The sequence below is a fragment of the Anser anser genome (assembly GCF_964211835.1).
Source record: "Anser anser genome assembly, chromosome: 23".
Classification (NCBI taxonomy): Eukaryota; Metazoa; Chordata; class Aves; order Anseriformes; family Anatidae; genus Anser; species Anser anser.
Window position 1 is genome coordinate 2,814,060 of NC_139744.1, and position 12,028 is coordinate 2,826,087.

At 40.8% G+C, this 12,028-nt stretch overlaps 1 protein-coding gene across 1 annotated transcript; it reads left to right on the top strand.

Moving 5' to 3' along the window:
* The first annotated feature begins 18 nt into the window (after positions 1 to 18).
* LOC310885686 (ras-related protein Rab-18-B-like) lies at positions 19 to 7,277 on the top strand. The gene is made up of 7 exons (XM_083809309.1): positions 19 to 252; positions 340 to 395; positions 721 to 782; positions 2,887 to 2,959; positions 3,897 to 4,015; positions 4,823 to 4,889; positions 5,779 to 7,277. Exons 1-7 carry the CDS (start codon positions 188 to 190, stop codon positions 5,949 to 5,951), a joined length of 615 nt encoding a protein of 204 aa, XP_083665435.1. The 5' UTR covers positions 19 to 187; the 3' UTR covers positions 5,952 to 7,277.
* The last annotated feature ends 4,751 nt before the right edge of the window (positions 7,278 to 12,028 follow it).

Here is a 12,028-nt window from a genome sequence, read left to right on the forward strand (position 1 = left end):
GGGCCTTGGAGCGCAGCGCAGCTCCGCCGGGCCCCGGGCCCGCTCCGCCCCGCCTGGCACCGGCCGCCGCCCGGTAGGCGGAGCGCCCCCTCCCCGTCAGCTGGTTCCGCCGGCGGGGTCGGGGAGCCCAGCGGCGGGCACCGGGCATTTCGCTCCCACCCCCCCCCCCCACCCCGGCGAGCGGGAGATGGAGGCCTCGGGCCTCACCCTGAAGCTGCTCCTGGTCGGGGACAGCGCCGTGGGGAAGTCCAGGTGAGGCCTGGGGGGGTCGGGGAGGGTGCCCCCCCCCTCCGCCTCCGGCACCGGGCTGACTTCTGGCTTTGTTTGCTTGCCCCGCAGCCTCCTGCTGAGGTTCACCGATGGCTCGTTTGAGCCGTGCCTGAAGCCCACCATCGGTGAGGCCGGGGGCTGTGGGGGGCTGTGGTGGGGTGGCTATGGGGGGAACTGGGGGCTCTGTGAGGGGAGTGGGGTCTCTTTGAGGGGATGGTGGGGGGCTATGAGGGGAACAGGGGGTCTGCGAGGGAAGCGGGGGCCTGTGAGGGGATGGTGGGGGGCTATGGGGGGGAACACAGGGCTCTGTGAGGGGAGTGGGGGGCTCTGTGAGGGATGGCAGGGGGCTGTGACGGGAACAGGGGGCTCTGAGGGAAGAAGGGGGCTGGCTGTGGTGCTGCCATCCATCCGGTTCCTTCTGACAAGTCTTCCCTTCTTTTCACGTCGCAGGTGTTGATTTCAAAGTGAAGAAAATGGTGGTAGATGGCCACGCGGTGCAGCTTGCAATATGGGTAGGTTCTGTTCCGGATGGATGTGGGAACTTCTTTTTTCCACCCTCTTTGCTAACATCAGCATGCTGAGGTTGTGCACGTGTAGTGCCAATGTACATGGGGTGTAAAAGTCAGTCTTGAAAAGGTCAGCTCTTGACTCACAGCATTGCTCTGAAGTGCACCTTTTTCCTGTTTTCTTAGTCTCTTCTCAGAATTTTTATACACGCATTTATACGTACGCCACGTTTGTCAGACTGAACACAGGAATTGGGGGCGAGGTTCTTACAAAACACAGATAAACGCTTTGTTGCGCGGGTCTGGGGATTTCCTTCAGTTCCAGTAGAGATCGAGTGCTCATTCCTGCACTTACACCTCTGTGTTTCAGTAATTCTCTGTTAGACTTGTGAAGACGTGGCCTTGCAAGAAAGGCAGGTATTGCATGCCTGTATGACCCAAGACAGACAACACTCAGGTCAAGTAAATTGCAGAGAAGTGATGTTCTAGGGGATGATTTGCATGATTTCCTGTAGGGGCTGTGCAGCGAACTCTCTGTGTAGTATATCAGAAACACTCCAGACACTTTATTTTGGTTAAAATGATGGAAACAAAAGTATACTTAATTATGAACTATGGAAATTAGTCTGGATTTATTGGGAGACTTCAGCATTTGCCCTGAACTGTATTTCCAGAATGCGACAAGTGGGAAATCAGATCGCAGCTATATGTTCAGGCCTATTTATAATATTGTTATAGTTCTGTGTGTACTCTCCTAAATGGAGTGAAAGAGCCCTAGAAAGAGGAGACTTTATGTGTGTGGTCATAGCTATTTCAGAAAGAACACACTATTCAGGATTAAGTAATTGGGACTTCTGAAAGGACGGCAACACGTCTTGGGCTGGTATTCACGAAACTAAGTAAGTATCAAAATGGGCATTATTTCTTTGTTTTCACTCACACTCTGTACAGAATGTAGAGAAAGAGTGTTGAAGTCACGGTTGGTCTAGCCAGTGACCGTACGTGTTGTTTGTATTCTCAACATGTGAGAATCAACATGTATTCTCAAGCTTTGTTGAGAGTAACCAAGAAATGTTTGGCCTAATAATTACCCAGGGGTGTGCCTCCTTGCTGGGCAATGAAAAGCAGGGCCAGAACCTGCACAAGTCGTATAGCTGGAAAAGGCACTTTGCAGCAGTCTGTAACAGCATCAGGAGAAACTGGTAATTAGGGGGGAAAAGCAGGGCAGTTGTGTGTGTTAAATAAAAACCCCAACGCGTGTACAGAGCATCAAGGCTTTTACTTTGTTATCCACGTGTTCGTGGATACCTTGTAATATTCTTAGTAAGGATACCTGATCTAAGTCAATATATTGCCGGTTTTAGTCTCACTCTCTTTTTTTTTTTTTTTTAATACAGCAAAGTAGAATTAAATGATAACATAGCTGTTAAGTCTGTCTATTGTAATCTGTACATATTCTTCTCTGTAAAATAATAATAATAAATTGTGTAACTTCCTTGCCTGCTTGTTTGTTCTGGGGGGGGGGGGTCTGAATTTCACATTGCATGTAGGAACTATTTGCAAGATTCATGAGAGTGTGACATAATGCAGTAATAATTTAATAAAACCACTTATTTTAAGTTTCTTGCCTGCTTACAGTCTCAGTAAATTTGGAATAGTTCTAACTGAATTTTCCTTTCCTGTTTGGAAGGAACAAAAGGTGCATTACTTTTCAGGGGAACCACCATTTCTCCTTTCTCGACTTGAAAACCAGTTATTCCCCACCTTGTTCACTTCAGCTGATTGTTAGTTGACTAAACCCAGCTGCTTGGCTTGCAGGAATAATCTTTATTTATTTAAGTCCCATTTACTTAGTTGTTGTCTCACTTGTGGTACAAGTGTCTGTGCTTCTCACTTTAACCTTCCATCCAGTCCTCTCCAGGCTTTTCTACCCCTAATCGTTTTCTGTTGCTACTGCTGAAGTTTTCTGACTGCTTCCCTCATTCTGTTACGGCTTTGTTTGTCCTTGCTGGTCAGAAAACTGTTATTTTGTGTAATTTAAGTTACCTTTTTTGTTCTAAATGTATTTTTTTTTTGTATATGTGTTTGTTTGTTTGTTTTTTTCCTCTAGGACACAGCAGGACAAGAGCGCTTTAGAACACTGGCTCCCAGTTATTACCGAGGAGCTCAAGGGGTTGTTTTAGGTAGGAAGCATATGGATGAGAAACATGATTGCAGAAGCGTGGTCTTACTATCTAAATGTACATGTCATTCCTCTGATTCAGTGTTCTCTACAGCATTTCTGAATCGTTAGTTCAAACACTGAATATGCAGAACTACTGGCAGGAAAATAATGATTCTTTAAAATATTTTAAATTAAAAATACAGCAATGTCACTCTGTAAGGGATGAATTATCAGCTTTGTGATAACTGTTCTGGTGAATTTCTGATTATAAAGCAAATTGTTTTTTGTGTTTTGTTTTCTCTAATGTCTTTATTTTTTAATTTTTATTTGTTAGAAACTGTGATTAGAATATGTGATTACTATAAAACATGAGGTTTACAGCTCAAGTTATAGATGGCTACTCCCTTTCTGTGTAATTACCAATTTAGAAAAAGAGGGCAGTGTTATTCTCAGGGATTGTGATGGCTGAACACCTTGCTGTACAAAATATTCTTTCTGGACATGATGCAGCTTTTTTAACTTTAGTGATTAAATGAATGCAGTTATGAAGTGACCAAAAGTCACTTTTTACTAACACCCAGAATGGTGTTAATTAACAGCAGTGCATACATGTAATTATATTTTAAATGAGGTGAGAAAACACCTATTATTTTAAAATATTCTGTGTGGCCCAATTCAGAACTAGCAACAGGTAAAAGACTTCAGCTGTGAAGCCGGATTTCCAGTCACAGATGTGTTGCAGAGATGCTTATGTTCTGTAATCCCTAGTGACTTTGGGCGAGAACAGCCAATGTGTTCCAGCTCTGGAAAGACCATATGGCTGCATCTTTCTCCAGTTCCCTAATACTACTTATTCTTTGGGGCAATATGAGATGGTAGGGACTAAGTTCTGGCATGATGAAGTAAACGTTGATCAAGGTTCTACATCTGTTAAGCTCCTTTTCCTCTGTTACCAGTGTATGATGTTACGAGAAAAGACACTTTCACAGGACTAGAGAGCTGGCTGAATGAGCTGGAAACGTATACCAACAAAAGCAACACTGTGAAGATGTTAGTTGGCAATAAAACCGATAAGGTCAGTTTAGAAATGCATCGTCTTACGCTCTTCCACTGATTACTCAGTCATTATAGAGTATAAATGGCAGATAAGCTCTGAAACTAACAGATCTCTTAAGTGAGGAGGTGATATGCTCTGTAACTGAGGAGCCTAGGCTAGGTAGGCTCCATTTACTACCTCATTTGGGAAGCAGATCTTGTTAGCTTCCTGGAAATGCTACTGGAGAGATGCAATTAATGAGGGTGATTCTATTAAGGGAAGTCACTGCATATATCTGGGTGGTTTTGACATATCTTAGATGCTTGCTGCTTAGTGAAATGTATTTCACTGTTGCTTTACTACAAGAGGTTTCTAGTGTAGCTATCCTGAACTGCATAACTGGTATTTTTATCTGACTGCATGTCTGTATCGAGTAGTTATTGCTGCTAGTGTCTTGAGATTTTGGTGGCATTATCTTCCTTTGCCATCTTTTTCAGTTACCTTTGGTAAGCTTTTTCAGCTATTTGACAATTAAAGCTTCCTTTCTGGCATGTACCTTGCTCCCTGCTGATTCAGAAGATAACAATACATCTATTTCCTGCTGATTTGATGTTGCTGCTCTTCAGTTTGACCCTCCTTCATTGGCTCTGCCTAATAGCAGTAGTTCTTTGCAGCTTTTAAGCTGACTGTAGAACAGGAAAATACAGACGATGATTGCTACGTGGCTTTATAGACTTTCTCTTTCTTTTCAGCAAAACTTCAGTTCTGCAGTGGTGCTTTTCCAGGGAGTTCCTAAAACTGGCAAATGTAGCTTATTTTAGTCATGTTCTTCATTCGTCTCTGCAGCCTGATCGTGAAGTAGAGAGAAGAGAGGGACTCCAGTTTGCCAGAAAACGCTCGCTGCTTTTTATAGGTAAGTAACTGTGCAAAAAACTTGTACGTTCATGTATTTATTTCGGCATCAGTAAGTATAAATAAACTGATTTCAGGTCGTCTTTTTGTTTTGGAAGTGAATTAATTTGGGTTCCTGTTGTGGCATCAGTTCCATATGCATGGCTGTAGGTTTTGTTTTTTTCAGAGATGCTCTGCACTGACTGTAATTGAAAATACTTTTTGCTGAAAGTGAGATTTCCTTCATATACTGTGTAGGCATGAGTTCTATATTCTCTTGAATCTTTTTTTTTAACTCAGAGTCTTAGGGACTGGAATCTCTCTCCTAACTAATTCCAGCACGAACCGCAGATAATTTTTTTCATTTCCAAGTTTGTTGCAGGACATAAAAGACAGACATAGTATTATAATATTAATAATATAATATTGCTTAGACTGATAGTAAAATGTATGATGTGGAAAATGAAAAGATAGGGAACAAATTGTGTAAAATAGGCACCTTTAAGTGAAGCTTCTTGAAAAGATTTGGAGAAGGAACTACAGCAAATACATGGAAAAAAAATGCTATTCCTTCTGCTTTCTTTGTTTCCCAACTTAGTTCTGGAATAATCATCTTGTAGATATGTTATTGCAACCTAAGAACAATTCCTGTTTTCTAGGAGAGAATGGGAAACAGTGGAAGTTTTCTGGGTGGAAAAATTAGATGCTTCAGAGAGATGGGATGCATTTCTGTTTGTCATTATCAATGTAGGTGTGCCATTAAGGGAGAAAGGAGATGAGGTTTACTAGATGAAAAAGTTACAGTATCTTCTCTCTGGTCCTAAAAGAACTTTACAAAGAGGAGTACTCTGCAAATAAGATAAAATATTATTTTGTGTTCTTTTTTTCCCCTCTCTTTTCCTTTCCCCCAGAGACAAGTGCCAAAACAGAGGATGGAGTGCAACATGCCTTTGAGGAACTAGTCATAAAGATCCTGCAGACACCAGGTCTTTGGGATAAAAGCACAAAGAAGCAGGGATTCCAGCTAATGGAATCTTCGCAGCAGGAGAAAAGCTTATGTAGTGCATACTGTCCACTTTCTTAAATCTACAGGTGCCTTCTGTCCAAGCTGAGTAGACTTCTGAAAAATAGACTAAGAAATTTCAGGCACTAATCAGTGCCTTGTTTGACTTGCCACCAATTGTGTAGATCTGAAAACCAAGCTAATTAGCAAAATACTCTTTTATTCCATAACAATTTACTTCTCAGTTATGTGCCTCTGATATCTCCAGATACCAGTATTATGCTCTTTTGATAACTCAGATTTTTCACTAGTAAATCATAGTGCTTCTTATATTATGCTTTCGCAGTACAGCATCCAACATATTCCTTTCCTGAAATTCCTGCTTTAAAATAGTATTCCATTTTGGAATATTAGTGAAAAGCTTATCTTGCTCAGAATGACAATGGAGTTTCTCAGGCAGCCAGCTTCACTTTAATGTAGTTACCAGCCAGGAGTCAACCTGAGCAGTGACAATGCTTTTCTATTTCGCATAATTTTAAGCACTGGAAATTGCTACATGTCCCCAGATAACAAGCTGAGTTGCTACTAAACTTCAGGGTTATAGTATTCACTATAATATTCAGTAACATTCCGTAGGAAGAAAATGCTTCCTCTGTGGTACACTGTAGGTTATACCTTGCTGCTCTTAAATACTTGCATTTCAGTCATTGTTTTGGGCCAGCTTACAGTGTGGGTCCTTCCTTTAGTTTTCTGCAAACCCACGTTTCTGCCCTCATTCAGCAACTGCAGGGCTAAAACTTTGTTTAATATAAAATGTGCTGGTGATAGATGATTGTCCACTAGCAAGAGTCTGTTGCTACCAGATAGCTGCCTCTTCTTACCTTCCCTCCACCCCCATTGGACTCGCTGCCTCGTCTTGAAAACAAGTCTTGAGTCATGGAAGATGCTAACCTAGATTCTGTCTGCTCTTGGTAGCAATGCCTCTAGGAGACTTATGGTTGGGTGCTTGCAACACTGTAAAAGCAACCAAAAATTTACGGACAGCATTAAAAGCATTTAAAATGTAAGCTGCTTGTAAACAAGTGACAAATCCAAAGACACTCTTATTCCAGGACACTCAAATTGGAACAGAAGAGGTTAGCCTTTCTTAGGATGGGTATCTTGATTCATTGCTATCTAGTTACATTATATTATTAGTAAGAGTGTTTTCCTGAGTAACACCAGTGATTTTGTCATGAGTGCTACTGTACCACTGTTGAAGACAAGGCGTATAAACTTCAGCTTTACTTTGGAACTATTCTAGCTTGTTCTCTATACAGTGCTCTTTGGAGCTGTTTTCATCTGTGAAAGTATGTACGTGTAATTCTCACTAGAGTAAGTGAATAAAATGCCTGTCTTGGGTTTTTACATCTGTTTCTGTTTGTTTTGCAATGGATGTAAGTCTGTTTGTCTTGCACTAGATGTACATGGCTGCATGGCTGGAATATGAATTCTGTGTATTTCTCTCCGCTGAAACCAGTGTGAGGAGGAGGATGTCAGATTTTGTAGTGGCTTTTAATGTCTTTAGCAATGGAAACACATCTGCTTGCAGCTAGACGAAGGATGCTTCTTATACCACATCCTGGTTTCAGTCTATAAAGTGTCCCTTTAGAATGATGTTTATTCATATCCACTTATAAGTAAGTACAAGAAAAAGCAGTTTCTGCTGGCTTGACCTACGGCAGCTGGATAGGCCTTCTGCAAGCAGCTCACAGAAGGTATGGACTCAGAGGTGAGCAAGTGTCTATGAGCAAAATGTGTCATAATTCAAGATTGTCTGGAATCTCCAGGTATCACTGTAAACAGAACTTGGACAAACACGACTAGGAAGTCAAGTTGAGAAGATGGGAGGCCACGGCAACTATAACAAAGCCACAAAAACAGGTGGGAAGGCTAGGAAGGAGACAGTCATGAGAAGATTGAGATGAATGGGCTCTGATCAGTAGGCTGTAAAATGGTCCTGGTGCATTCTCTGCTCTGTTTATTGTTCTGGTGACAGAAATGACTTTAGTTCAGTGAGCCTGTTAGTCACTTCTTTCCTATGTTTCCTGGGGTTAAGGAAGAGACTAAAGAGAAGACTACATGTAGTCCTGTTTAATGTGGGTGAAATTGTTTAGCTGGTCTGTGCTACAGTTGATGTCTGCCTTCTGTAGAAGGACATTGTGCCCTTAATTTTAAGTGAGTTCTCTTTCTGAAAGAATTAAGCAGCTGGCAGTCTGTTTAAAAGGAACGTAATTTCCCTTTACATCATGCTTCAGCTGGCTGCAAATGCAATCCCACTCAATGGATATTTCTACTATCGTACTGGAGGGGAAGGGGGAAAAAAACAACAGAACCCAAACCCATCTTGATTACTTTATGGAGATGTTTTGCTTATTTATAGTCATGAGCATAATTTCTTGAGGGCAACGAGCTATATGAACTGGTCACAGTCAGGTCTGAAAGTGGTAATGTAAATACCCACACCCATTTTTAATGGAAGCTACAAGAAACACATCTACAGTCCCAGATTTACAAAATGAAATGTAAACTTGGGTGTTTAGGCATGAGTTATTCCTGTTATGGAATGCTTCTATACAGTAAAAAGGGTATCATCTGGTTGTCTAACTTTGTTTTTCTAACCTTAAATGTTGACGAAAACGACATTATAAATTTGATAGGTGGTATCACTAGAAGTTACTATACTCTTGCTGTAACATCAGATGCTAGTCTGTGCCACAGTGAAAGTCCTGTAATGAACAAATTGTTCCTGCAGCGATGGGCACTTTGCAGTGCTTCGCCTATTCTGTCATAGGTCCAAATTGCAAAGAGCTGTGATAAAAATCTAGGTGCTGTTGACTGTTTGAATTGCAGAAACAAGCTGGAATGTGGCATGTTTTTAGAATTATTTCACCCCTACACCAGTCAATAACTGTGTTTTTTTAAATACAAAGTGATATTTTCACTGAATACTAGTAAGAATCTTAACCTGTAAGTTGAACAAAAGTGGAAAAAATAGCAGTTGCCATCAACGTGAAGCGTTTGTAGAGATCCTGCTGGGAAATTCCAGTCCTCTTCACTGCTACATGCTAGTTAGTATGTCATGAAGAGGACTTGCTGAATTACCGTGTTTCCAAACAACTGACTTCTGATGAAGCTTGAGCTAAAAGATGATGGAAAAATCTTGAACCATGTTCATTTTTTTTTTTTTAACAGAAAACTCTTAAGCAATATTGCAGCTCATTTACTGTGAGTTGAGCTGCGATATGTCCCGTTTGGCACATAAATAGGAAAAATTAATGAACAGTGGTTAGGCAAATGTGAAAAGGCTACTCCCCTTCCTGTCTCTGCAGGTCTGGAGCATTGTTTCTGTTTCTACTGCTTCTAAAAAGCAATGCAAACCTGCAGTGCTTTTCCCAGTAAAAGCTGTTTCACTGTTTGTTGGGGAATGCTGGCAAAGGAAAGGCTGGATGAAAGGATATGGGGCTCAATAGCTCCGCTTCACAAAACTTTTTTTCACTTAAAACTTTTTTTTTCTTTTCTCCTCCTTTAAGCAAGAACTCACGTGCGTAAAAAGCCTCCACATGCACAGACCTGGCAATATTTTAACATGAGCAAGATCCAGGTAATGGTACACCTATATCTGTGTCATGATAATGCCTCAGGCAGCAAGGAAGTCTTCACGAATATAAAGAGCAGGGTGCTTTCTTTATCCTTTAAGAGTCAAAAAAATGAAAGTTAATGAGAAAAAGAGTAAGGACAAGAAAATTGAATGCAATGCTGCTTTTATATCCATTTTTTTATATACATATATAAAAGGGGGTGCTGGGAGAAGGACAGCAAGGAAGTAGTGACAAAGCACAGCAAGAAAACATGGTGATTTTGGGATAAGGGTGAGTGCAGAAATAAGAAGGGTTGTCGTGTTTTTCTTTTTTACACATGTATGGGCAACATAACTGTGAGAGCCAGCCTAGTAGGTTCTTACGAGAATGACATCACAAACTTGGCATTTTTTGCACAGGAGGATCAAAAGCGAATTTGTCAGATTGAGAGAGATAATAAGAAGCTGATGGAGCGCCTAGCTGCGATACAGCGAGGGACAGGGAGGGTAGACTGTTGGAATGAACACTTTCAAAGGAGGTAGCTGGTACTACCCTTTGTTCCAGGAGTAGGAAGGAAGGTTGTTGCATAACTTTATGGGATGGCTCCACAGTTTACAAAAGTAGAACTGTCACCATTAGCCCTTCACTTCCACTCATAATGGTTCTGAAAAGCTGCGCTGCCCCTTACAAAATTATAGCCATAGAAGGGCTCTTGGAGGATTGCTTGATGAAACCTTTCAGCTTCGGAAGGAACCATTTTTAACACTAAAGCACTGAATTAGCACCTACTACTTGGCTGTACCTTCCTACCTCCTCTCCTGAAGAGAAATTCCTGCGAAGAGGGCTCTATTCTGCTGTTAGTTTAGAAACCAAAGCCTGCATCACTCACTGCCTGCTTTAGGATCCTTCCAGACTTCTGCCTTCATGCCCTTCCTTTTCCAAAACGTTTTCTGTCTCCCCTTCTCTCCCCCTTCCCAATTTGTGTTTGCAAATGTGTTCATTTTTGCTTACAGCTCAAATAGAGACGCACAGAACAGGAAAATACTGACAATCACCATGGAAAATCAGGGAATTTTGAAAAGGCTTCTTGAGTGTAAGCCTACCTATGATCAAAAGAAGTTTGAGACTGGGTGGCAGGCATGTATTTGATTTTTTTTTTTTTTTAAATGCTATTTTGTTATATCTTCAAACTAAATATATTGGGTATATTATATTCTAAATAATATTACATAATGTATAATGTGTTTTTACGATAGCTATTTAACTGTATATTGAACTAGAGAAAACTATCTTAAAATCAAAGTAGTGAAGTGTTAGGTGCAAGCAAAGCATTTTCTAGAACAAAACTAAGATAGAAATCTGGGCTAAAGGGCTGAATGTATGAAAGAAAGCATGCATGGGCTTAGTGGCAATAGCCTTGCTGAAGCTGAATTTTGTTGCTACTTTATTCTGATATTCTCAATAAGCGTTACTGATATTTTAGTATAAAGAACAATTTGCTATTATATACGTTCCAGATTAACATTGTTATATATGGATTTTTCTTGTACATGTTTCTTTGAAAGTACATTAGTTTTCTAATTCTGAAAAGAAAAATAAAAACAAGTTATAATTTACCTACCTGTCAACAGAATTACTGTCCTTTCTCATTTTCTGAAAGGCTTAGATTTACAAGTGCAAGAAGTTGTGTCCCAGAAACATAAATGCTGAAGGCACGCTACTCAGGGTTGTGGTTTTTTTTTTTGAGTGTTGTGTAACGTGCAGCTCTAACAACTTTGTTTTAAAAGTAAATTTGTGAGCCCATTTTGGACAACTCAATCACTGTAAATTTTTTGGATTGCCCATAGCTTTAGTCAAAGAAGCTGATGTAAACCCCGATGACTGAGTACCCTCCCTGTTCTCATGCTTCTGTCCTGTGATGTTTAAGTGATTCAACCAGGGCCCTGGATTTCATTTCCCTAACCACAACAGCAGCATTTCAGAAGGCCGTGGCTCTGTGCTGGAGGTTGGGCTACATTAATTGTATTTTTTCCTCTGATTCCTCTCTGGCAATGACCACGGCTGTGATTATTCTATAAGACATGTTACGTTCCAGGTAAGCTTCGGGGGGTGGGGGTTAACGCACTGACTGTAATCAACAGCTACAGACGATTCATGTTTGCTGAAAACTGTGTGGCAGGTCCAGGCTTGCTTTAAAAGGTACTGTATTGCAAGCCCATTCTGCTGGCATTCTGGGACTCTGAACCTGTGACAATTAAGGTAAAGATATCCTAACTCAAGTTCTCAGGTACGGCAATACCTAAAGCCTATGCCCAACTTGGCCATACATAACTACTGACCCCAAATTGAATAAGTAAGTAACACATAGGGTGACTTGACTATGAATGTTATTATTAATTGGTGTAAAAGAACTGGATGTGTAAGAATGCATGAATTATACTTCTATAAGTTAGGTGTTTTTGTAACAATGCCTACTAAGACTTCATGATAAAACCTGTAACATTTTTTTTTTCCTTTGGCAGACCACCAGACACTTTA

Coding starts and splice junctions, on each gene's coding strand:
- LOC310885686 (XM_083809309.1), top strand. CDS start 188: ATGGAGGCCTCGGGCCTCACCCTGAAGCTGCTCCTGGTCGGGGACAGC. Junction 396..720: donor GTGCCTGAAGCCCACCATCG/GTGAGGCCGGGG, acceptor TTCACGTCGCAG/GTGTTGATTTCAAAGTGAAG. Junction 4,016..4,822: donor TTGGCAATAAAACCGATAAG/GTCAGTTTAGAA, acceptor TCGTCTCTGCAG/CCTGATCGTGAAGTAGAGAG.